General features: G+C 38.7%; 1 protein-coding gene across 3 annotated transcripts in view; it reads right to left on the bottom strand.

Annotated features, from left to right (window-relative positions):
- Positions 1-25,556, bottom strand: part of Nfxl1 (nuclear transcription factor, X-box binding like 1) — a 51,263-nt gene extending 25,707 nt beyond the window's left edge. For 2 of the 3 annotated variants that reach the window (XM_048364297.1, XM_048364296.1), the window contains exons 1-12: positions 25,475-25,548; positions 24,901-25,155; positions 21,774-21,944; positions 19,239-19,348; positions 14,997-15,127; positions 12,951-13,129; positions 12,560-12,721; positions 12,358-12,458; positions 11,596-11,710; positions 9,905-10,029; positions 8,832-8,954; positions 7,029-7,119 (exon numbers count right to left, since the gene is read on the bottom strand). In XM_048364297.1, coding sequence (XP_048220254.1) covers positions 7,029-7,119; positions 8,832-8,954; positions 9,905-10,029; positions 11,596-11,710; positions 12,358-12,458; positions 12,560-12,721; positions 12,951-13,129; positions 14,997-15,127; positions 19,239-19,348; positions 21,774-21,944; positions 24,901-25,155; positions 25,475-25,517 — 1,606 coding nt within the window. In that variant the 5' untranslated portion in view covers positions 25,518-25,548. Of the gene's footprint in view, positions 1-7,028; positions 7,120-8,831; positions 8,955-9,904; positions 10,030-11,595; positions 11,711-12,357; positions 12,459-12,559; positions 12,722-12,950; positions 13,130-14,996; positions 15,128-19,238; positions 19,349-21,773; positions 21,945-24,900; positions 25,156-25,474 lie in introns of all 3 variants that reach the window. The other variant, XM_048364299.1, reaches the window with a different exon arrangement.
- Positions 25,557-25,773: the final 217 nt, after the last annotated feature.

Genomic DNA, 25,773 nt, shown 5'->3' with positions numbered 1-25,773 from the left:
GGGAAGTCATCAACAAGGAATTAGAGAACCCATTCAACCTGAGCCGCGACCTCCTAGACAAGGGCTGGGATATTTTTAACGGGGGCTGCTGCTCATCCTTTCCCTCATGCCGATCCTATCACATGGTTATCAGACACTCCGGTGTGGGTGGATCAGTGGCCCCTATCAATTAAAAAGATTATTGTTGCCCAACAGCTGGACTTGGGCCACATTGCTCCTACTACGTCCCCATGGAATTCGCCTATTTTTGTTGTTAAAAAGAAATCTGGTAAATGGAGACTCCTACAGGATCTCCTACGAGTAAATGCCACTATGGAACTTATGGGGGCATTATAACCAGGTTTGCCCTCTCCTATGGCAATTCCTGAAAATACATACAAAATTATAATTGACTTAAAAGATTGTTTTTATACCATGCCCCTTGCTCCTCAAGACTGCAAACGCTTTGCATTTAGTGTCCCCTCTACTAATTTTAAAGAACCCATGAAACGGTACCATTGGCTAGTGTTGCCCCAAGGCATGGCGAATAGCCCCCACCTTGTGTCAAAGCTTTGTAGCACGGGCTCTCTCTTCTACTCGCCAAAATTTTCCTTCTGTTTAAATTATTCATTATATGGATGATATTTTATTGGCTCACCTAAACCCTGCAGTAGTATGCCAAGCCTTTGGAAAATTAAAACAAGATCTCTTTTGGGATAATAATAGCTAGTAAAAAGGTGCAAGAACATCCTCCGTATACTTATCTTGGTCATATTTTGGGTCCTTATTATTCTACTAGCCAGAAATTACAGATTAAGACCTCTCATTTACGTACTTTGCATGATTTTCAAAAATTTCTGGGAGATATTAATTGGCTTCACCCTTATCTTAAATTGTCCACAGCTGAATTAAAACCCTTGTTTGATCTATTAAAGGGGGACCCTGACCCTACATCTCCCAGAGAAATGAAAACTGAAGCAGCCGAAGCCTTGAGCATAGTAAATTCTGCCATTTCTTCCCAACATATAAATTATATTGATTACTCAGCCCCTTGGGAAGCTTATATTTTAACTACACCTCATTCTCCAACAGCGGTTCTCTGGCAGAAGGGACCCCTTTTGTGGCTTTCCTTGCCTGCTACTCCTTCAAAAGTGTTAACTCCTTATTATAAATTGGTAGCCACCTTAGTTCCATATGTGCCGTGTGAAATCTTGAAAGTATCTTGGACGAGATCCACAGGATATTTATATCCCCTATACTTTACAACAGCAAAAATGGCTTTATATTCATTGTGATTCCTGGGCCAATGCTTGGGACAATTTTGTGGACACAATTTCACATCATTATCCCTCCAACAAGTTACTTCAATTTGCCTCTTCTTACCATTAAGTGAGGGCAATGCTATTACGAATGAGGCTACCCAAATTCTTCTCAAATTGACTTAGCAAAGCAATCACGTGCTTCCCACCATCAAAACAGTTGTGCCTTACGTTAACAAATTCATATCACATGTGAGGCGGCTCGTCAAATTGTAAAAACTTGTCCCAAATGTGCTACCTTCTTGCCTGTGCCCTCAAATGGCATTAACCCTCGAGGCTTAGTGGCCAACCATGTTTGGCAAATGGATGTTACCCACATTCCCTCTTTTGGAAGGCTCCGCTTTGTCCATGTTACAATAGACACTTACTCTAATTTTATTATGGCTACTCCTCTTATTGGGGAAATTGGCAAACATTGTGTCTTCCATGCTTTACGCTGCTTTGCTACTAACTATGGGACTTCCTAAACAAATTAAAACTGATAATGGTCTGGGATATGTTGTATGAGCTTTTCAAACTTTTTGCAAATCTTACCAAATTGTTCACTCTACAGGAATTCCCTATAATCCTCATGGTCAAGGAATTGTCGAATGGGCCAACGGTTTGTTAAAACACCAAATTTCTAAATTAAAAGGGGGGGAACTATACCCCTTCTCTCCTGTTAATATACTTTCTCATACTTTATTCGTACTAAATTTTTTAGGGGAGAAAGATGGCGCCGACAGAATAGGGAGGCACCCCGACTCGCTCCAACTGAATAGTGAGCTGGGAACTCCAACACCCAACACCCCATCAAGAACCCAGCAAAACCAGCAGCCAGAAGCAGTGGAGAAACGCAGGAAAACAAAAAGGAGCAAAAAAGAAGAACCGAAAACCTACACGGAGCCGGAGAATCTCAGGGGCACCCTCCCCCCCCCAGCCGATCCTGGCCCAAACAGGGCCAGGGTGGGAAAGGGGAACCCGGCGATCGGCAGACAGGCTGCCAGGAGCACAGAATTCATATAGCGGGAGACCCCACGGACACAAGGCAGGGTGCGGACCAAGACACACACCGGCAGCAACGAGAAGTTCGGGTCCACACTGGGTACGGACAAGGGAACCCAGCGCGGTAGAAAGAGGCAACCGAGGAAGCCAACACGACACTTCGCCAACCCCTGAAGGGCCAATGGCTGTGCGGGACACACACACAAAGCAGCAACTGTGAGTGCCCCATTATCCCCGCCCTCAACGGGAGACCAGCTATTAGAGGCCCAAGCCCGACAAAGAAGCTAGATCTCCCTCCCTCCCCCTCCTTATACCCGAGGGAACAAAGAACCCCCAAATTAGGCTGGGAGCTCCCATCAGGTGCTGGGAAATCAGTTTAGCAGGGGAAGCGCGGGGCAGCCCCAAGGCCCCACAGGTTCCTGAACTGGCAGAACCGGCCCCGCCCATTTCCCAACAGGGGCCGGGGGACGGAAACCAATCCACAAATTAATATGGAACAGCAAAAAACCTAGAATAGCCAAAGCAATTCTAGGCAAAAAAAATTGTGCCGGAGGTATCACAATACCAGACTTCAAGCTCTACTACAAGGCCATCATAACAAAAACAGCATGGTATTGGTATAAAAACAGATCGGAAGACCAATGGATTAGAACTGAAGACCCAGAAATAAAACCGCACTCTTACAGCCAACTGATATTCGACAAAGGAGCTAAAGACATACAATGGAATAAACATAGCCTCTTCAACTATTGGTGCTGGGAGAACTGGGCAGCCATATGCAGAAAACTCAAAGTAGACCCAAGCCTATCACCATGCACCAAGATCAACTCAAAATGGATCAAGGATCTCAATATCAGACCTGAATCCTTGAAACTACTGAAAGGCAGAATAGGAAAGATGCTAGAACTTATAGGCACAGGAAGGAACTTCCTGAATAGAGTCCCTGGGGCACAACAAATAGGGGAAAGACTCGACAAATGGGACTACTACAAATTAAAAAATTTCTGCACAGCTAAGTTCATAGCCACCAAAATAGAAAGACAGCCAACGATATGGGAAAGGATATTTACCAGCACAGCGACAGACAAAGGCCTGATATCGGTCATCTACAGAGAACTCAAAAAACTAAGCCCCTCCAAGCCCAATAAACCTATTAGGAAATGGGCAAAAGAGCTAAAGAGAGACTTCACAAGAGAAGATATAAAAATGGCAAAGAAACACATGAGGAATGCTCAACATCCCTGCTAGTGAAAGAAATGCAAATAAAAACAACCCTGAGATACCACCTCACCCCAGTTAGAATGGCCTATACTCTGAACTCAGGAAACAACAAATGCTGGAGGGGCTGTGGGGAAAGAGGAACCCTTCTCCATTGTTGGTGGGAGTGCAAATTAGTACAACCACTTTGGAGAACAGTATGGAGGTTTCTCAAAAAGCTCAATGTAGACCTACCCTATGACCCAGCCATACCACTCCTAGGCATCTATCCTAAACAGCAAAATCCAAGATATCAAAAAGACATTTGTACTTCCATGTTTATCGCGGCACAATTCACAATAGCCAAAATATGGAAACAACCCAGATGCCCCTCCACAGACGAATGGATCCAAAAAATATGGTACTTATACACAATGGAATACTACATAGCGATTAGGAATGGTGAAATACTGTTATTCGCAGGGAAATGGTCAGAACTTGAACAAATAATGTTGAGTGAGACAAGCCTAGAACACAAAACAAAGGGGCATGATCTCCCTGATATATGACTGTTAACAAAGGGAGACGGAGAGACAGTAGAGACCAAGTCTGTGAATACTGTATATGTTCTTGATACATTGTATTTATGTCTACCTGACCTAGACAAGGGATAGAAAAACAGGTCGTAAGATATCAGAAGAAATGTACACACTGCCCTACTATGTAACTGCACCCTTTTTGCACAACACCTTGTAAAAAAATTCATGTTCAATTAATAAAAAAAAATAAAATTTAAATTTGGACTGCAATGGCCACTCTGCAGCACAGCGGTTCTGGGAAAAGAGAGAGCAAAGAACTTTTGCCCAAGTTAAGTGGTAAGATCCTTTAACAAGTGCTTGGCACGGGCACGATCCGTAGTGACATGGGGTCGAGGACATGTCTGTGTTTTTTCTCAGGATGAAAATTATGCCCGCTGGCTACCTGAGCGTTGTGTTCGGATTGTGGAAACTCATCATTCGAACGGTACAAGCGCTGACCCACTGGGCTTACGTGCCAGATCCACCGATTGTGCACCCTGCGACCTGGGAGGGAGCTGAGGTGTTCGTCCATGTCAACAGATCAGCGTACGGTACAGTTCCAGACCCTTTTGTCCAACACGTTAAGATGGGAGATTTTACAGCTTTTGGCATTGGAACCCCTTTATGCTTTACAACTGATTCCAACAGTTATATTCCAGGCTGTACTGTAATGCAATCCATAAATCAGAATTTGGATTCCTGATAATAGTCAAGTATATAATATACGAATGACTTCATTGCCTACTGGGTTTCCTGTACATGCCAATTCTACCTCATCCTTCATGATACCTCGCTGCATCAACTCCTCTCAAATTGTAGAATCCACGGGAGAACTGCACCCCATAAAGTGTAGACATGATCACCCTTTTATAACCAATATTTCAGGAACTATTTCTCAGCTGATAGACTGGTCTGGAGCAAATCTCACCAACAAGTACAACCCAGGTCTGTGGTGGATGAATGGACACCCTCAACGTCATGTCTGGATGTTAGTGGCTTCCCTGAATAATATCTCCTGGCCCACTTCTATTTCTTTAAAAAATATTATGAGTTGTGTAACACCCCCTTATGCTATTATGTATGGACCTTTTAATATTTCTATAGGAGCCATGTATTTCAATGTTACCTGCACTAACTGTTCTTTTCCAAATTGCTTGTATAGTGGTCTTACTGATTCTGTAATTATTATTATGCAACCACCATTTGTTATGCTTCCTGTAAACTTATCTGAAGCTTGGTATAAAGAAACAGGTATTCAAGTGTTAAAACATTTAAAAGAGCTTATGCGCCCTAGACGATTTGTAGGGCTATTAATAACAAGCATTGTAGCCTTTATTTCCTTAGCTGCCTCTGCTGCATTGGCTACTGTGGCTTTAACACAAAATGTACAGACAGCTCACTATGTTAATCAGCTTGCTCATAATACCATGCAAGCCCTGCACTTTCAAGGCAGGATTGATGATAAGGTAGAACAAAAATTAGAAGCATTGTATGAATCTGTGTTGTCACTGGGAGAACAAATTCGTGCCTTACAGACTTTGCAACGGGTGCGCTCTCATGCTGGGTTTGACTTTATTTGTGTGACCCTCCATAAGTATAATGGGTCAAGCTATCCTTGGGAATAAGTTGTAGCACATCTAAATGGGATTTGACACCATAATAACTTGTCCTTAGATCTCTTTCAACTCCACAGACAAATAGCCTGACTAGAACAAGCTCTGCCTCTGGTGGCAGAAACAGCAAAAGAACTGTTTGAACAACTTCAACAGTATGTCCCTTCCTTAACTAACGTTAAGGGGCTCCTAATGACATTGCTCGGCCCAGGGATACTTTTGCTGATGGCTTTCCTATGCCTTCCTTGCATTGTACGCATATTGCAAAACTCTTTCATGAGTTTAGCCAGCCAGCTGCATAAGATCAGGCTCCAAGTGAATAAACTTTCCCCCGAGAGGAACCGCAGCCAGAGACGGGTATGAGGTGGTACCAGCCTTGCCCGCCCTAAGACATGGGGCTTCAGCACTGCTCTGAAGTTGACCCTAAGATGGGTAAGGCAGGCTGGGGTACCCACCCCACCTAAGACAGGCGGGTTCGCTTCTTTTAATAAAAAGACAGGGGAACTGTCGGTAGCCGAGTTAGCTGCTAAGCTCATCCTGATCTCTGGCTGTGCTGATGTCGCCAGAATGTCAGGAGCAAAACTTGCAGCTAAATTCATTCTCACCTCTGGCTGGGCTGTTACCGCCAGGATATGCTACATGCAAGGACATTTGTTCACAGCCACTATCCGGAATTGCTTTGCTATGTCCGCACCTTGCTATGTCCCCTGGAGTAGATTCCTATGTTAATCAACCTTGTCCTGTGTTTACTGTAATCAAATGTTGTAAACTTCAAAGCCTCTTTGTGTTTTTGAATTTTAACAACCCTATGCTATTCCCTGGTTCCAAAACTGCATATAAACTGGAAGTTAAAAATAAACTTGGCTGCAGTCTTGAGTTTCAATCTCGAGATGCAGACCTCCCATACCCCATCTTTGCCTCTTGTCTTTTTTCTCTTGTCTTGTATTTTTCCTTTTCCTTAATCCTCAGTCAGGATTCCCGTTCACTGCCGGCTGGCTCGGCAGGTCATTGGAGATAAAAGAGTTTCACCACTAGTTTTCTGCAAGGGATGGCTTTGAACCTTGATCCTCAGATCTCAGCCTCTTAAGTAGCTAGGATGACAGGCATGAGCCATTGGTGCTCAGTAAAATAAAACTGTGTGAATATGCATTCTGCTGAATAAAACACTAAAGAAGTAACTTTTAACAAGTCTTTAACTTTCTTTCCCTTGTTTATAAAACCGAGGTATTAGCAACTGTCTCACCTTCTTAAGATTGTTAAAGAGACACAAAACAGGGAATGAATATGAAAATTCCTATAGCTATAAAAGCACTAAAAGTACATGCAAACATGAAATTACAATTATTGTTAAATTTTACCTCTGTGGCAGACAGATGGACACTTATGGTTTCTACATCCTAAAGTCCGTCCACAGTTTTGATCACAAGGTGGACAGTTTCCAGGGCAACACTGAAAAGAAAACAATACACAAAGACTATGTAATTTGAAAGTCAGGCATAATGTATCATTATCATTAATGATATAGTCATCATTTCCATTAATACATCCATAAGTTATTTTATGCACTTATGTGAACTTATGTGAGCTAAAGCTTTTCTTTTTTCTGCTCTAAGAATGAAAATATTCAAGAATATCAGCATTCTTCTGGTAACCAGATACCATACTTTAAGAGTTTATTAGTTTAAATAGACAATGACATAATTTAATAAGTTCAAGCTAAATTTCTTTGCCTTTTAGTTAACTATTCTGCTTAACTTCCATCAAAGAATTTTATTTACTTATCTATGCAGAGACTGACAGCATCAAGAAAAGAAATAGATCTGATCTAAATGTAGTCAATTCAGGCTATCAGCCTGGCTGTTTTAAAAATAAAATTGGCTTAATGCATAGATTAGTTTGGCCACCATTTTCAAAACATGGGATTAGAGATGGACAAGAAAGGGGAGCAAATGCAGACTACCTACACCTGTCTTTTCTGTCACTTCCTTGACTTGCTATCTGTGATAACTATAGCTATGACTTGTCCTAAATTTTCACTAAAGAACACCAGGCAAAAGAGAGGGATACCTTAATCTACACAAGAAAGCAAAAAGCACCAAAAATATATAACAAAGGACTACTTGTTATTTTTTTGAACTGTTAAAAAAATAACTCATTGTTTATAGTAGCAAAATGAACATGTAAACATGTATTTGGGGGTTATAAAATACATGAAATAAGGCTGAGAATCATGTCTGGAAAACAGATATAAAATTTACTGTAATAAGATCCTTAAAGAACATAAGACCTAAAGCAACCATTCAAAAGGGAAAAAGAAGAGAGGGAAATAAGTCATAGTTAATAAGCAAATAAAGTAGATGAAATGGAATCACTAAAAAGCAAAGAACAAAAGCAGAGGAGAAAGAGAAATAACTAGAAAATAGCAAGATGGTGATTTATACCCAAATTAAATAATAAATGCTGTCAATATAGGTAAAATAAAGTATAAGCTCTCAACAAGAAATGTCAAAACCTTTTAGGTTAAAACCTAGAAGAATGAATAAAGTTAAATCATGTGACTACTAAGCAAAAGACTAATATCACTCTTTCAATAAGTTTTAAAAGAAATTTTACAAAAAGGCTGTTTCTTAATGAAAAAAAAAGACACTCAGAAGAGCTACACATACACAGAACTGTATAATAGTCCAGTAAAATTTATATTAGGCTTAAGTATAAAAAATAGTCTGTTAATAATTAACTTCTGCTAGGTCCCGACCACCTGAATGAATTAAATTATCACTCCCTGTTAATGAAATTGTAAATCCAGACAAAAGAAACAACAACTCCAGAGCTAAGCTTGTTTTTTGTTTTCTTTGAAATAGAATTTCATTATGTAGCCTAGGCTGGCACTGAACTCAAGATCCTCCTGCTTCAACCTTGTAAACACTGGAATTAGAGGCACAATACCTAGCTTGAGACTCTTTTTGCTTAAAAACAGGCATAATTTCTTACTCATTAGAAACAACTAAATTTATGTAGACTATTTACTAGTGTTTTATATGAAAAAATAAAGAATATGCCTGAACATTTGAAGACTAAGATAGATCAAAGGATTTATCTTAATTAATCACAGGCCCAAAAAGGAAAAATTCAAGGCAAGTTTTAAATCAGTGTTTCTATACCTTTCTCTTGCATTGATGCTTCTGACAATTACGCATCTTAACACATTTTGTTTCACACAGATAAGGTTTATGACATGGCATTCGTTTTGTATGTTTTCCACAGCGACATTGCTTTTCCACGTCCTGGAACAAAAGCAATAGTATTAAAACTGGTTTTTGTTAATGTTTTTTATCTCACACAATTTCTATAATTATTAAAGCATGAAAGACAAAAATCTTAATAGCAAATTTGCATGAAAGACATTACCAAAATCAAAATTGAATCTCCTAAGATGTTTACATCTCACTTGGTTCCAAAAAAGATTTCTTATGAATGTTAATAAATTTAGTAGAAACTTGATATTAAACATTAAAAAACCCTTCATATTAAAACCACTTAAAGGATAACATGCATAATATCTACATGTCCTGTCTCATTGTAACAGAAAAACTTGAGTCTAGTAACCTAACTAGTTGACTAGGAAGAATGGTTAAAATCAAATTATATATATATGTATATATATATATATATAACTTTTTTTGTGTTTGTGTGCCATTACTAGGGGCTTCAACTGGGTCCTGTCCCTAAACTTCTTTGCTCAAGGCTAGCTTCTCTACCACCTGAGCCACCACTCTCCATTTATGGCTTTTTTTGATGCTTACATGGAGAGAAAAGAGTCTCACAGTCTTTCCTACACAGGTTAACTTTAAACTGTGTTCCCCAGGTCTCTGCCTCCTCAGTAGGTAGGAGGCATAAGCCGCCAGTGCCCAAAGACACATATAACTTTAAAGTCCCAAATTTAGGCATTTGCTTTTTTCCATCAAAACTATGTCTAATTCAACACTGCTCTCAATGTTCTATGGTAAGAAACAACTCCACACTAGACTTTTACAAGCACAAACAAAAGGAGATTTTTAAATTTGACTGCTAGCATACTTTTCCTAATTCTTACCATAAATTTAAGGACACTACACATCTAATTGATTATCACATGCAAGTACATAAAAGCAAAAATGTTAAACAATGACAAGACAATACTATTTGGCATACTATATGTAGCTCTTGAAAGTAATTGTTACAGGATGTGACTAACTTGTCTACATGTTTCACAAGGACCTCGGTGACAACGCTGTGAACATCTATGGAGTCCACATTCAAGTATTTTGTCACAGCTGTCTCCACAAGTTGGTACATCTTCTGTACAAGGCAAAGAAAACTCTAAAAGCAGATAAAAATGTGAGTGTAAGACATTACAAAGCACTAACAAAATGCCACATTTTTAACACTTCCTTGAAGAATGACACTTTTTTCAGAGATTGCCCAATTTTTCATCCAATTATTGAAAAATATCAACTTCACTGGTTAGAAAGAATCTTTAATATTTCATGAAGGTTAGTTGTTGTTTTTCTTTGACAGTCCTGCTACATAGGCTAAGACAATGTTCTTGCCCTCACCTCTAATGTGCTAAATTACAGATATGCATCACTGTTATTCCAGCAAGCATGGTGTGTGTGGTGCATATATCTGTGTGTGTGTGTGTGTGTGTGTATCCTAGGGCTTGAACTCAGAGTCTGGGTACTGTTCCAAGCTTTTGTGCTCAGGGATAACCCTCCTCCACTTGACTCACAGCTCCATTTCTGGATTATTGGTGGTTAATTGGGAGATAAAGTTTCATGGATTTTTCTGCCTGAGTTGGTTTCATACCACGATCCTTAGATCTCAGCCTCCTGAGGAGCTAGGATTATAGGCATGACCCACCAATGCTCTGAATAAGTTTATTCTTTTCAAACAGGAATTTGACAAATGAAAAGTTACCATCCTCAATAAACATTTTTATAGGCTAACTACCTTTAAAATGGACTAGATTATAAAAAAAAACTGAGCTCTTCACAATATAATCGTTTTTTACTTTCTCTTAATATCATGGGATGAAAAAGACAGACTTTACAACACTATACAAAAGCTGGGTACCAGTGACTCACATCTGTAATCCTAGCTACTCTGGAGGCTGAGATCTGAGGATCATGGTTTGAAGCTAATCTGGCAAAAAAGTCTCTGTGAGACACTTATCTCCAAATAATCACTCAAAACACTGGAAGTGGCATTGTGGCTGAAGCTGTAGAGAGTGCTAGCCTTGAGAACAACAGGCTAAGGGACAATGCCCAAGTCCTGAGTTCAAGCCCCACCAACAACAAAAAACAAATAAACACTATATAACTACCTTAGCAAACAGGTGATGATAAGTTTTAGAAATAATCTAAGGAGTCTATTATTCATGGAGAATCAAGGAAACTGACTCAAACTTCAATCTGACTATAGTTTTATCATAAACTAGGTTAATTTATAATCTAATACACAATAATGACAAGATCACAGCCTGTCCATTATCAATTCTCACAAGAATAGTAGCATAGAATGATATGCTTACAAGTGATAAACTGAAAATGAAACATCATATCGCCCAAAGATCATAGTTTACAAAAGGGTTTAATCTGTGTTGTACCATGCATGGTCACAAGCAAATATAGAATGATAAAAATCAACCATAATTATCATTCAGAGGAGTTTCACCACCTTATGTCCTCTGGGATCCCAACAGTCTTCTCTTTTCCCCAGCCCTGATTTCCCATTGTCCCTTTTCCAGAATGTCATATGGTCTGAATTCTACGATATATGCCTTTTTCAAATTAGTTTGCTTCATTTAGTAATATTCATTAAAGTTTTCTTCATGTCTTTTCTTGGTTCAATAGGTAATTTCTTAAAAAAAATACAAAACAGACTTACTTGATTTCTGACATGGACAGGACCTCTTCCCAGATCTAGGACATTCTCCACAAGCACCAACATGGCATACTTGTTCACAGGTATGATGACCACATGGCAGTGTTTTTCCACATACCTAAAATAAAGTATGGACTAGTGAAGAACAGTTAACAAAGAAGTCTATAAAACATAAGGAACTTCTTTATGTCCTTCACATTATCATACTTTGTCTAACTTTATATGTGTGTGTATATTTCCTAGGTGCCAAATAGTGTATCTTTAAAAATGTAATAAAAAAATACATATAGTTTCACAAAGCAACCAATTACATATTTCCAAAGTACCAAGCCAGGCCAATTTTAGAACAAGAAACCTATAAAATCAATCTTATTTCTTCAATAGGATTAACTGAGCAAGGGAGAAGAGGTGTTTGAAGAGAAGGGAAAAGATAAGTGAGAGAATCAAAAATTGCCTTGAATTCAAACTCAAGAAATAGCTCTTATTTGGAAATAAATTTCTCTTTAGTAATTAAAACATTAAATCAAAATATAACTTCCAAATACATCAAATGGTTCATTTGAGTTGCTATTCTTTCATTCAACTACATCTAATTAGCATTTCTGCTTTCTAGTCATTTGTTTTCCATATTCTCTAAGACCCATCCCTCCAAAATATATATACATGTATATGTGTGTGTGCATGTATGTATATATATGTATTATATATATATATATATACATATATATACAGAGAGAGAGCTATATGTATGCATTATATGCTTACTTGGTCACAGTGCCACAGTGGACTTGCACAACTTCTTTCAGCTACTTTTTTGCCACAGACACATTTTTGTCTACTGACTCTTGGACAGGGCTGACAATTCCCTAAAATTACAATGCTATATTAGCTGACAAATAATACAAAAGCAACAAAGATGACTTTGACTTTCACTTAAAGTCAGAGGACAATAGGCATAGCTTTTTACCTGCATGACAAGGATTTTCACACTTATGTTGCTCACAAAGTAACTTCCGGCCGCAAGGAAGCTGACAGGACCATTCCTTGGCACTGCACCTACGAGGGATGGGTTTTCCTTTCTTACAGTAACAGGTAGTTGTAACCATCTTGGGACAAGGAGGGCAGGGACCTAGGATCCAATGATGGATAAAAGAAAAAATATCTGAAGTCAGAAATTAGAACTTTCTATTCGCAGATGTCAAGAAATTCTAGGACTGTCTCCATTGATACTATAAAAATGTAATTCATTAAATATTTTACATGACAAAATTAAGTTCGCAATCTTAACTTTTACAATTTTTTTTGGCCCCAACATAAAGACCAGCTGAAAACAACTAAAATTGCTATATAAAACCCACCTGGATGACAAAGGAGTAAACACTTATGTCCACAAGGTGGCTTAAATTCTCTCTCACATACTTGGCCACATGAATGAGGCACAAGCCAGGGATCTAAAGGTGGATCTTCGACTTTTCCACAATAGCAATAGTACCTACTAGGTGTTTCTGATCTTTTGTATTCAAACCTACATTTTGGACTACAAAGAAGAAAGTTAATTTCACCATTAAAAGCAATGTGAGAGAATTATAAACATTCTTAGTAACAAATTACTATGTTCGATTAGTTTTATATTAAAGAATTCTTGCCTCTTTGTATTAGTAAAAAGATCATACTAAATTATTTAACCATTAGAAATAGCTTAGTACAAGATAATTTCTTGAAATGATGAGACTTTTATATCTTCCTCCAATACAGGAGTCAATGGTCACATGTGGTAGTTGAGATATGCCCAATGCATATATCCATGGAAAATTACCATCTTTTAATCTTATAATTTTTCATGTACATAACCATATAGTTAGTTGCTAAACATACATATCCAGAATTAGTTATAACGAATGCATATCCAGAGTACGGCTACATTAGGCATATTAGCCACCTAAACCATATTCTTGTGATATTCGCCCAGATGTCTATAAAGCTGATTTTTTTTAAAAGTCTGGGTGTGTAGTTCACAAATAAAATACACTAATAAGAGCAAACAGGAAAGTAGATAGATAATACACAGAAAGAAATACTACTAGAATACAAGAGGAAAACGTAAAGGTAAATAAAAAATTTAATATTCAATATCCATAACTAAGTAACTATGTTTCAAATTTGTCAAAGAAAAGTTTAAATCCATTTTATGTTCTGTTAAAGCAGAATTATTTGTAATCTAATTCACTAAGCTTTGAACCAGAAATTTCAACCTTTAACGCCATCAAAAATTTCACTTGTAGATCATTGAAGAAAAACTGTGGGTACTCAAAATGCAGAATAAAGTTTAATGCTCTCTTCTCAGATTTGTCTGTACTATATGTATAGTCGGTCTGATCATCCATCCACAACTTGAATCACATGGAGTACGCTACATTATTGTGTCAAAAAAATTACTGTTAGCTGGGGATATGGCCTAGTGGCAAGAGAGCTTGCCTCATATACATGAGGCCCTGGGTTCAATTCCCCAGCACCACATATACAGAAAACGGCCAGAAGTGGCGCTGTGGCTCAAGTGGCAGAGTGCTAGCCTTGAGCAAAAAGAAACCAGGGACAGTGCTCAGGCCCTGAGTCCAAGGCCCAGGACTGGCCAAAAAAAAAAAAAAAACCCCAAAAAACAAAAAACAGTGAAATAGGGGCTGGGAATATGGCCTAGTGGCAAGAGTGCTTGACTTGTAGGTTTGATTCCTTAGCACCACATATATAGAAAGGCCAGAAGTGACACTGTGGCTCAAATTGGCAGAGTGCTAGCCTTGAGCAAAAAGAAGGCAGGGACATTGCTCGGGCCCTGAGTTCAAGCCCCAGGACTGGCAAAAACCAAAACAAAACATACAAGCTAATGTTTCATTACCTTAACAATGAATCTACCCCTTTGGGATAATACATATAAAATTTTTAATGTCTTTTCTTTTTTACCACTTTTTTTTCCTCAAACATAACCAAAGTCGAGAAATGAAAAATCAATATGCAAAAATTAATAAATATCAAATACATCTGCAGTTCTGAGATTTTGGTGGAAAAAGTTAAAAATCTATGATCAAAATATATTAAATGAAAATCTGTACAATATTATTTCTATGAATCTCACTAATTGGAATCCTAGAAAAGAGGTACAAAACGATTCTCACTCAAACAGAAAAGAAATGAAAGTTCTTAGAAACATAAAGAGTTGCTTTGCAAGTAAAAAAGTAAAGTTGGAATGATTATTGATAAGATATTGCATTTACACAAATTGAAGGGAAAAAAACTACCAAGGTCACTTATCTTTACAAAGCTATACAACTGAAACTGACAATAAGGGAAGTTAGAATCTACAACTTGTTTATTTCTGAAACTTAAAGATGTAATGAACTAGATAAAGTTACCACGGCCAAGGATAATCTCTCTTTCCAAAGTCATCCTCCATTAAAGAAGACACAAGAAATTGGCTGTCTTTAGCCCATTTCTGGATACAGGGCATGTGAAATATACAGAAACATCCTGAACAGCTCCAAACCTAAGACAAAAGTGCAAGAAATTAACATGTGAGTGTTTTTTCTTCATTGAGTATACAATGCTACAATGCTTTGCATATCACACAAAATTACTTTGAAAGGCTACCTAAGGATGAGAGGAAGAAAAAGAAAAAACAGAAGAAATATTCTTTATAAAAATGTGTCTACATGTAGAAGCATTTAAAAAAATATTTTACCACATAAATTCAGTTAGAAGTAATAACAGGTCACATACACATATACACACACTCCTCCTTTTACAAATATAGTCATCTGGTACTTATGTGTAAATTTTTAAAAACATAAGAAATAATGTGTCATATTAGTCTTAACGTAGTATAAACACTGTCCTTATACAACTAACTTTAAAGCTGCATATATCATAGATTCATGTACTATAACTTAAACAACTTTGACATTTAGTTATTTCCAATTACAAATAACACTAAAATATACTTAAATGTGTACATTTATCTCTAAAAGCCTTTTATTATGTAAAACCTATTAGTCATTAGACAAAAGGATTTTAATAGCATGGTCTAAAGTGTCGAAATGGGAAGAAAACCTATTAGTCAAACACATAGTGCTAAATTCAAGAAATTGAGAATATACACAATTTGAAAACGTAACAATAGTAAATTAAAGTCTGCCAACATTTTGACAAAAAAAAAGTTCTGCTTTTCTCGTAACATTTCACAACTGTTTAAAAAAATCAAGCACATAAGAATACTGTAGAAAGCTGATAACGGTATTTTCTTTTCTTTTTTTAAAATTTTGTTATAGTTAATTATTGTCAAAGTGATGTACAGAGAGGTTACAGTTTCATATGTTAGGTCTTGGATACATTTCTTGTTCTGTTTGTTACCTCCTCCTCATTCCACTCTCCCCACTCCTCCTTCCCTTCTCCCACCATGAGTTGTTCATTTGGTTTACACCAAAGGGTTTTGCAAGTATTGCTTTTGGAGTCCTTTGTCTTTTTATCCTTTGTCTCTCAGTTTGATATTCCCTTTCACTTCCCTAGTTCCAACACCAGTGTATCTAGTTTCCAGTTTACTCAGATGAGATACAATGATAGCACGAGTACAACCACAGGAAGGGGATACAAAAGGATCATCAACAAAAGAAGCTACGGTTTCACATGGCATGTTGAAATACAAGTGATAAAACACTCGTTTCCATAACATGGAGTTCATTTCACTTAGCATCATCTTATGCATTCATGGGGGTAGCTATTAGGCTCTTGTGATCCTCTGTTGTAACTAGCCTAAACCTGTTCTAATTATTTCCTATAAGGGAAACTACAGAGTCCATATATCTTTGAGTCTGGCTCACTTCATGTAGTATAATTTTTTCCAAGTTCTTCCATTTCCTTACAAATGAGGCAATGTCATTCTTTCTGATAGAGGCATAAAATTCCATTTTGTATATGTACCACATTTTCCTGATCCATTCATCTACTGAGGGGCATCTGGGTTGGTTCCATATTCTAGCTATGACAAATTGTGCTGCGATGAACATTGTTGTGCTGGTGGCTTTAGTGTGTTCTTGTTTGTGGTCTTCTGGGTAGATGCCCAAAAGTGGGACTGCTGGGTCATAGGGGAGCTCTATGTTTAGCCTTCTGAGGAATCTCCATACTGCTTTCCAGAGTAGCTGAACTAGTTTATATTCCCACCAACAATGAAGTAGGGTTCCCTTTTGGCCACATGCCCTCCAACATTTGTTATTGTTAGTTTTCTTGATATAGGACATTCTTACTGGGGTGAGATGGAATCTCAATGTTGTTTTGATTTGCATTTCTTTTATGGCCAATGACATAGAGCACTTTTTCATTTGTCTCTTGGCCATTCTCATTTCCTCATCAGAGAAGTCTCTTTTTAAGTCTTTAGCCCACTTGTTGAGTGGGCTGTTGGTTCTTTGAGGATTTGTTTTGGAGGAATGTAATTTTTTTAGTTCTGCATATATTTTAGATACAAGGCCTTTGTCCATTGACTGGCCGGTAAAGATCTTTTCCCAACTTGTGGGCTTTCTGTTTATCTTGTGAGCTATGTCCTTTGCCCTGCAGAAGCTCTGCAGTTTGATGCAGTCTGATTTGTCCAATCTTTCTTTGATTTGTAGCATTTCTGGGCCTTTATTAAGGAGGTTTCGTCCTGTGCCAAGGAGTTCCAAGTGTTTCTCCTACTCCTTCTTGTCGTGTTTTCAGGGTATCTGTTTTTATTTTGAGGTCTTTGATCCATATGGAATTGATTTTGGTGCAGGGTAATATATAAGGATCTAGTTTTAGTTTGTTGCAGGTGTTGAATCAGTTTTGCCAGCACCATTTGTTAAAGAGGCTATCTTTCTTCCATCCTATTTTTTCAGCTCCTTTATCAAAGATTAAGTAGGCATAGTTCTGCGGGTTCATTTTTGGGTCTTCGGTTCTGTTCCATTGGTCTTCAGGCTTGTTCCTGTGCCAATTCCAAGCTGTTTTATTACTATAGCTTTAAAATGCAACCTGAAGTTTGGCATTGTAATTCCTCCAGCACTGTTCTTTCTGCTTAGGATTGTTTTTGCTATTCTGGGTCTTTTATTGTTCCATATGAATTTCTAGATTGCTTCCTCCATTTCATTAAAAAAAATGGTGTTGGGATATTAATGGGTATTGCATTGAATTTGTAGATAGCCATTGGCAATATTGCCATTTTGACTATATTGATCCTCCCAATTCAGGAGCATGGGAGGTTTTTCCATCTTCTCAGTTCCGTTTCAATTTCATTTTTCATGTTTTTAAAGTTCTCATCATAGAGGTCTTTCACTTCTCTGGTTAAGGTTATTCCTAGGTATTTTATGTTTTTTGAGGCTATTGCAATGCTATTTTCTTAAAAAAGTGCTAATCTCTTAGTTTTGGTTCCCTAGCTTCAAGCAGTGCCTAAAAACTTAGGATATGAGAGTCAGGAAATAGGATAGGGAGGATAAAAAGAGGAGACAAATAGGAGCAAGAAAAGCAAATAAATGGTATGTGGTTGAGCTGATTACTCCTAAAGACAGAGCAGTTCTGGTCTGGAGGAGTCCTCTGAATAGCTCCCTGCAGAGCTATCTAAGACTCACCCAGTCCTGAGCAGGAGACAGGAACATTCATCCATGGACCAATTCCTTAGGAGGAATGTTGCCTCAAGGGACATTGACTCTCCAGGGGTATACTACATGTATATACAGGCTGAATTGGTTTTCAAAAAAACACCTTGAGGAAGGGAGAAAAAAACTCCCACAGAGAATAGTCTATTAATTCACTGCAACTGAAATCACAGTGAGTCAACTAGACTTAAACCTCAGATACCCACATCTACTACCCTATCCTATCCAATTTGGGCATGTTAGATTTCTGATGCACCGTGTATAATCAGTCCATTTAATTTGGCTCAAGTTTCTCTAAACAACACTGCTATAATAGCAGTGAATGAATCTGAGGTTTGGCTGAGTCTATTATATTCAGTCATTTCTCTTTCATTACTTCATTAATGCTCCTTTAATTTCCATACAGACAGCCTCACCATTAGGTTATAGCTCTTCCAAGGACACGAAAAATGAATAAATCTCTCCTTGCCACTTCCCAAAATGCCTTAAACATAATCAGGAGATGCTAAGTCATAAACTTAAGTGTCACTGACAAGTTCTAGTTCTTTGAAGGCAAAGAGTATGTCTTTTTTTCAAATCCAACAAAAGGGGCTGAGGACATAGTTTAGTGGTAGAATACATCCCTATCCAGCCCCACTAGCTTCCCAAGATATAAAAATTAAATTTAAAAGGTAACACTGAAAGCTATGTAATATGGTACATTTAGCATTCCATATCTGTGGAACTCTCTCAATTACAGATGCTTAAAAATGCTTTGCCAAATCCACATGTGCATTTAAACTTGACAATACTTGCTTCAGATATTAATAGTGATAAAATACTGAAAGTTCAGAGCTAGCTTTTTTAAATTTCAGATTTATAAAATGAAGAATTACATGTGAAGCTATGAAATACGAGCATTTTAAAATAAATATAAATAAAAGGAAAGTAAATGGATAAACACAATAAATGCAAAGTAAGATATTTTGGGGAAATGTATTATCAATAAGGAGAAATACTTACTGCTTGGTTTCTCTTTACTGAAGCAATACAAATTAAGCATGTCATAGCCCCTGCTTGAAAAGCTTCATTGACATACTGCTTTGTTCGCTCTAGTTCACGTAAATCTCCATCTTAAAATTGAAAAATTGAAAATTTTCATTGTAAGGAATATCTAAAAATAAGAAAAACTTGTTAATATTGTCACATTATGTAACAAGTGCTGAGAAATATTGATTGCTCAAACATAGCTACAAAATGAAAACTTCAACAAAGAAAAAGTGCCAAATAAGCTGATATGAGATTATGAATCTATGAATTAACTTTTTTTTCCCTTTTTTGCCAGTCCTGGAGTTCAAACTCTAGACTTAGGTGCTGTCCCTGAACTCCTTTTTGCTCCAGGCTAGCACTCAAGCACTTGAGCCACAGTGCCACTTCAACTTCCAGCTTTGTCTGAGATTAATTGATTGGAGATATGTCTCATTGACTTTCCTCCTCACCTGGCTAGGAACAATAAATGATGTTCAGATCTCAGCCTCCTGAGTAGCTAGGGTTATAGGCATGAGTTGTACCAGCAACGCCCCCCGCCCCCCCAAGAATCAAATCTAATATATTTAATTGGAAAGCAGCACCTTGATGCTTTTAATACATACTTACTTTTCTTAACAAATCTGGTGGGGACAGAATTACAGGTAAGAGCACCAACACATAAAGTAATAAGAGAAAGAATTAAGAAAAAAAAGTATAAAAGTAAAAACTAAGTAGGACTAGTTTGTGCAAACATGGGGTATAAGTTTAGCATACAGTATTTTTTTAGGGATTAATAAATGTATTTGTTACATTACAATTTAAAAATTATATAAGTATATTTTTATTTCAATTTCCTGAAAGTCTAATTATTTTTTATATACATTGAAAAGATGAAAAGATTCACAAATACCATTAAAAAGAATAGAATAAAATGTATGATACATGTGGACTTTTCTTCTACAAAGTATTTCTTACTTGGTATTTAATTACTAGTCTTCAGAAACTCCTAACATGGTACAGTACCTTGAACCATAACAAGTATCTTCATACGTATATAGTATTTCCCCCTCAACATAACATATTCTTAATAAAAACATGTTGAAATAAAAAAATACTATAGTCATCGAAGTACAATATTGATGCTTCGTTAAGTCATGTTCATAATTTCTGCTTTTAAAAGAAGCATAATCTTTTTTAGGGAAAAAATATTTTTTTTAAGCAAGTACACTAAGCATTTATTTGCCAGGCATTATACTATTAGTATTTCCATAAGATTAATTTTCTTAATGTTACAGATGAAAAATTTGAGAGAATAATTAATACAGAGTAAGTCCTCTTACCCCTCATCTATGCTACTATGACAAGTTACAGCAGAACGCTAAAAAAAAACCCAAAAAACAAAACCCAAGCAACAGCAAAATAAAAGAACAGTCATATATCTATATCTATCTATCTATCTATCTATCTATCTATCTATCTATCTATCTATCTATCTATATGAAGCAGCCAAGACTAGAAGGAGCAAGAAGTACCAATTAAAAGCAGTTACAGCAGGTGAAGCAACAAATTACCTTAAGCAAGTTACCTGATGTGCCTTAGTTTTCTCATCTATGAAACAGTAATAACTACCTCACAGTTATTGAACAAAGGCTTAATGCAGGCAAAGACAGTACACAGGGAAAGAGAGAATAAAGAAACATATGCACTATGGAGACTAATAAGGGCAGGCTGGGTTACCTAGGTAACCCAACGTTAATTAAGTGTTCAAAGGGTTTTATTGTATTTTGATCAAATTCACTCTTATTATTTTCTTAATCCTCCTGTCCTGCTCCCTTTAACAGTTTTTATTGGGTTTCATTATGATATTTTTCACATCTGTATAGTATTTGCTTTCTTGAAATGTGTAAGTAAGGCCAGTGATGGCAGGATTTAGCAGTTTAGTATAACAGTAGCTAATGCACATAATTCAAGCTACTCAGGAGGTTGAGATCTGAGGACTGTATGGCTCAAAGACAGAGCAGGAAAGCCCATGAAACTCTTATCTCCATTTAACTACCAAAAAAGTTGGAGGTAGAGGTGTGTCTCAAGTGGTAGAGTGCTAGCCTTGAGCAAACAAACTTGGGGATATATATCACCCAGGCTTTGAGTTTAAGCCCCAGGCCGTGCACAGAGAGAAAGAGAGAGAGAGAGAGAGAGAGAGAGAGAGAGAGAGAGAGAGAGAGAGAGAGAGAGAGAGAGAGAGAGAGAGAGAGAGAGATAGATAGAGAGGAGTATCTCATTCTCTGGTCTAAGGAAATCATTGCCAAGGACAACTTGCCCATTTATCTCTCAGGGAGCTTTGATAGCACCAGCAGCACTATTCACACCCCTAGCATTTCTATAACTTAAGCTCTGTCCTTCACTGAGATATTGTAACAACATGAAACTCAAACAGCAAAATTCATCTTCACAGCATTATGTTCATTCTCAAGACACAGAACTATTCTATAATGTAAAAGAGTCAAGAAAATACCTGTCATCAGAAAGTACCTGTCTGAGTAGTGTATGTTATAAATGTATTAGCAACTATTTTCCCCTGTTTTCCTTCAAAACCTTCATCTTCTTCTTCAGAAGAAGAGCTAAAGTGTTCTTCAACAAGTTTTTTGGCTGCAGCTTCATTAGCCTTCTTGATTTCCTCAAATTTCCTCTGAGATATTAATTCTGTTTGAAAGAAAAAAAGTAGTTGCATCTCTGTTAATTACTCTCCTCAAAAAGCAAGGCATGATAATGTACTAGTATCTTTTTTTCTATTATATCATTTAAACAGGTTTCCTAGTCTTTAAGAGCATTCTGTCTTTTCCAAATTTCTTGACAACACAAAGAAAATACAACAAAAGCTCTCACTTTTGCAAATATCCTACTAAAAGCTATAAACTACTATAGATAGTAACTCAAATCAAGGGAAAAATTACAGACATAATACAAGTATCAAAAATGTGAACAATCTCAAAATAAAAATATTAGCAAAAAATGAAAATGCTTTAAGGGCTGGGGATATAGCCTAGTGGCAAGAGTGCCTGCCTCGGATACACGAGGCCCTAGGTTCGATTCCCCAGCACCACATATACAGAAAACGGCCAGAAGCGGCGCTGTGGCTCAAGTGGCAGAGTGCTAGCCTTGAGCGGGAAGAAGCCAGGGACAGTGCTCAGGCCCTGAGTCCAAGGCCCAGGACTGACCAAAAAAAAAAAAAAAAAGCTTTAAAATGCATAATACACGGTGACTTTTTTTCTTTAAGATGTGGGGGGGGGGGGGCGGCATATCAGAATCAGGGGAGGTGGGTGGACTTCCCACCACTTCATTTTGAGCTCCAGAACTCTTGTCCTTCCATGTAGACTTCAAATTCTTAGCATCACAAAAAAGAAATACATTTAATGTTAGTCCACAAAAAATGTTTAACATGGTGGCAAATGTGCTTCTTACAACTATTTTCCAAAACAGAATGCTAAAAGCAAGTTCTGATTAAGTTCTTTGGCAACTTTCCAAAAAGGATGTTGAAGTAGTTTGTTAGTTCTCTTACTATTATCTTTAACAATGTCTGTGCTTCTCACTTCGTTACTGAATTAAATAATACAAAACAGTTATATTACTTCATTACATATATACTCAAGAGATTTCAAACTGCTTGAGAGCAAGCATCTGGGAGTACTCCTCATGCAATGAATGTTAATAAGCGCTAAGGATAGCAGCCATATTTTAAGAACCACAAATTTGCTGAATTAATATGGACTAATGCCCTTATTGAGGAGTTTAGATTTACAAATTTAAACAAATAATTTAAAATTAGATTTATACTTGAAACTGATGAATTAGTACACCAGGTAAGCGCTCTTACTTTTAAGTGGTACATTTGTACTTAATTATGTTTTTATCTCTAACTTCCCTTGTGAAATGTCCCCCTTTTCCTACTGAGGCCACTTTGGTTAGCGATTATCAGCCAAAACCTTCTCAAGTAAAACTGAAAGAAGGGCTGGGGATATAGCCTAGTGGCAAGAGTGCCTGCCTCGGATACACGAGGCCCTAGGTTCGATTCCCCAGCACCACATATACAGAAAATGGCCAGAAGCGGCGCTGTGGCTCAAGTGGCAGAGTGCTAGCCTTGAGCAAAAAGGAAGCCAGGGGCAGTGCTCAGGCCCTGAGTCCAAGGCCCAGGACTGGCCAAAAAAAAAAAAAAAAAAACTGAAAGAAAATTTATGCACTGCTTATCTAGGAAATCTTTTCAGTACCAGGGTGTGTGTGTGTGTGTGTGTGTGTGTGTGTACATTGTATATATCCTGGCTATAGGATATATAATTCAAAATAAGAAAGATGATGTCATTATCCTATGGAAAATTAGGACTTTAAGATATTAGAAAAGAGACTATTTTGGACAGATGTATGTGTGTATACTTTTTTTTCCCCCACCAATTCTGGGGCTTGAACTCAGGGCCTGAGCACTGTTCCTGGCTTCTTTTTGCTCAAGGCACTCTACCACTAGAGCCACAGTGATACTTGTCGTGTTTTCTGTTTATGTGGTGCTGAGGAATCGAACCAGGGCTTCAAGCATGCTAGGCAAGCACTCTACCGCTAAATCACATTCTTAGCCCCAGATATAACTTTGCTAAATATATTTAGCTAACATCTTAAGGAAAGTAATGAATGGGCAATCCTCCTACATATGTCTTCCAGTCAAATCTTAACTACCCAGGTAGACAATGCTTCCTTTCCTTCTAGCCACAATGAAAAGCACATCAAAATTGTTCACAGGTGTCCACATTGCATACTTCATCACCATGATAAAATTAACAGGTACACCTAAGAAGAAAACCCACTCAGCAGCACTTTAGTGCTTCTCTCAAACATGGCTAAGGAAGGGTACAGACAAATTCATGAAAGCACATGAAATTTGTGAATAGGCACAAAGTGCTTACAGGGCATAAGCAAAAAAAGTCAATAAAAGACAACAATCTGATAGCTAATTGACAACTGGTCCCAGAAATAGGAGACAATGTGATAAAATGGGGAGTGTCAGGCCCAATCTAATGGATTTCTATGACTTCATTTGAGCTATTTCCATACAAGAAGACAATAAGGTCACGTGACCCCTTTTTTTTAACTTGAAAGAAAAAAAAAAGATTGCTAAGCAGATTTATGACATGTTTTACAACAAGCTTGGCGCTGATGGCTCCACTCCTGAAATCCTAGCTAAGAAAACCACCAAAAGGCCACAAATGGAACTGTGGCTCAAGGAGTAGAACCAGCCTTGAGTGAAAAAGCTAAGGGATAGTGACCAGGCCTTGAGTTCAAGCTCCAGTACTGGCACACACACACACACCAAGAGAATACAGATTTATAGAACACTGTCAACCAAGCAATACTAAGGACTAAAAGTACAATATAAAGTCCAGGAATTCAGGTACAGTATACAAAAGCAGTGGGGGTGGGGGATGATGAGAAGAGTATTGGACTCAGGAGTGACAAGTGGTGTGAGTGGAGAAATCTGCCTGAAAGCCTTGAGAAGTGGACCCAATAATGAAGAAAGAAAACGCGGAGAGAGGACAAGGGGTGGAGGCAGCCCCACCCAGAAAGCGCTCAGAGCGAGGCGTCCAGGTGAGAGTCGGGGGACCCCAGCCATGCTCACCACTGGCCAGAGACTTCTGCAGCTGCGCTTCGACTCCCGCCAGGCTGAGCCGGCTGCCCGCAGCCGCGGGGATGGCGGCTTCTCGGGACCCGGGGCCCGGGCCAGGGCCGGGGTGGACGGCGGCCCTCGTCTCCTTCCCTCGCCCTCCACCCGCGCCGCGCAGGGGGACTCCGTTTCCCGCGGAAGAGGCTGCGGTGGCCCGTCCTCGGGCTCGGCCACGGCCACCGGCCACCTGGCGCCAGGAAGCCTCCATCCCTGTGGAGAAAATAAACGCAAAGGAATGGATGGGGCGTCCCGCGGCGGGAGCCGGGGGGGGGGGGGGGTGAGCCAGGGGCGCGGCGGAGCCCGCCGGAGCCAATGGACGCCGCGAGGTGAGCTGCCGGGCGCGGCCCTATCTCCCGGGAAGCAAGTCCCTGAGAATCCCAGACTCCTGCAGATGGACCGAAGAGGGCGAGGACCAAGTGGACCGCGAGCGGCCGGGAACTCCAGCCCGGGACAGGACGGGTCAGAGTTGCGGCAAGCGCCTCCGCAGTGTCGGGAGAAAAAAACTGCTGCCCGACAAGGGCCCACTGACCCTGGAGCTCCCGCCGGGAAGCTGCTGCCGGAGCCTCCCGCATTGAGAGCGACGTCTCCTTACCGACGGTGCCCACTCGCAGCGACTACAACTCCCAGAAGGCCTTGCCCCCGCGGCACAGCGAACGCGTGGCGGTTCCGAATGCTTCCTTATCCGGAAGAGGCCCTACGTGAATGGAAGAAGTTCCGTGCGTGACTCTACCCACCCACCATCCACGCTTTGTAAACTACGATTCCCAGCGTGCTCGGGGGCTGGGGGCGGAGTCGATGGCTCAAGGGAGCGCACACAGCAAAACCAGG

Source organism: Perognathus longimembris, chromosome 16 (assembly GCF_023159225.1).
Source record: "Perognathus longimembris pacificus isolate PPM17 chromosome 16, ASM2315922v1, whole genome shotgun sequence".
NCBI lineage: Eukaryota > Metazoa > Chordata > Mammalia > Rodentia > Heteromyidae > Perognathus > Perognathus longimembris.
The sequence above is the reverse complement of the archived record's forward strand: the minus strand, read 5'-3'. Positions and strand labels throughout refer to the sequence as shown.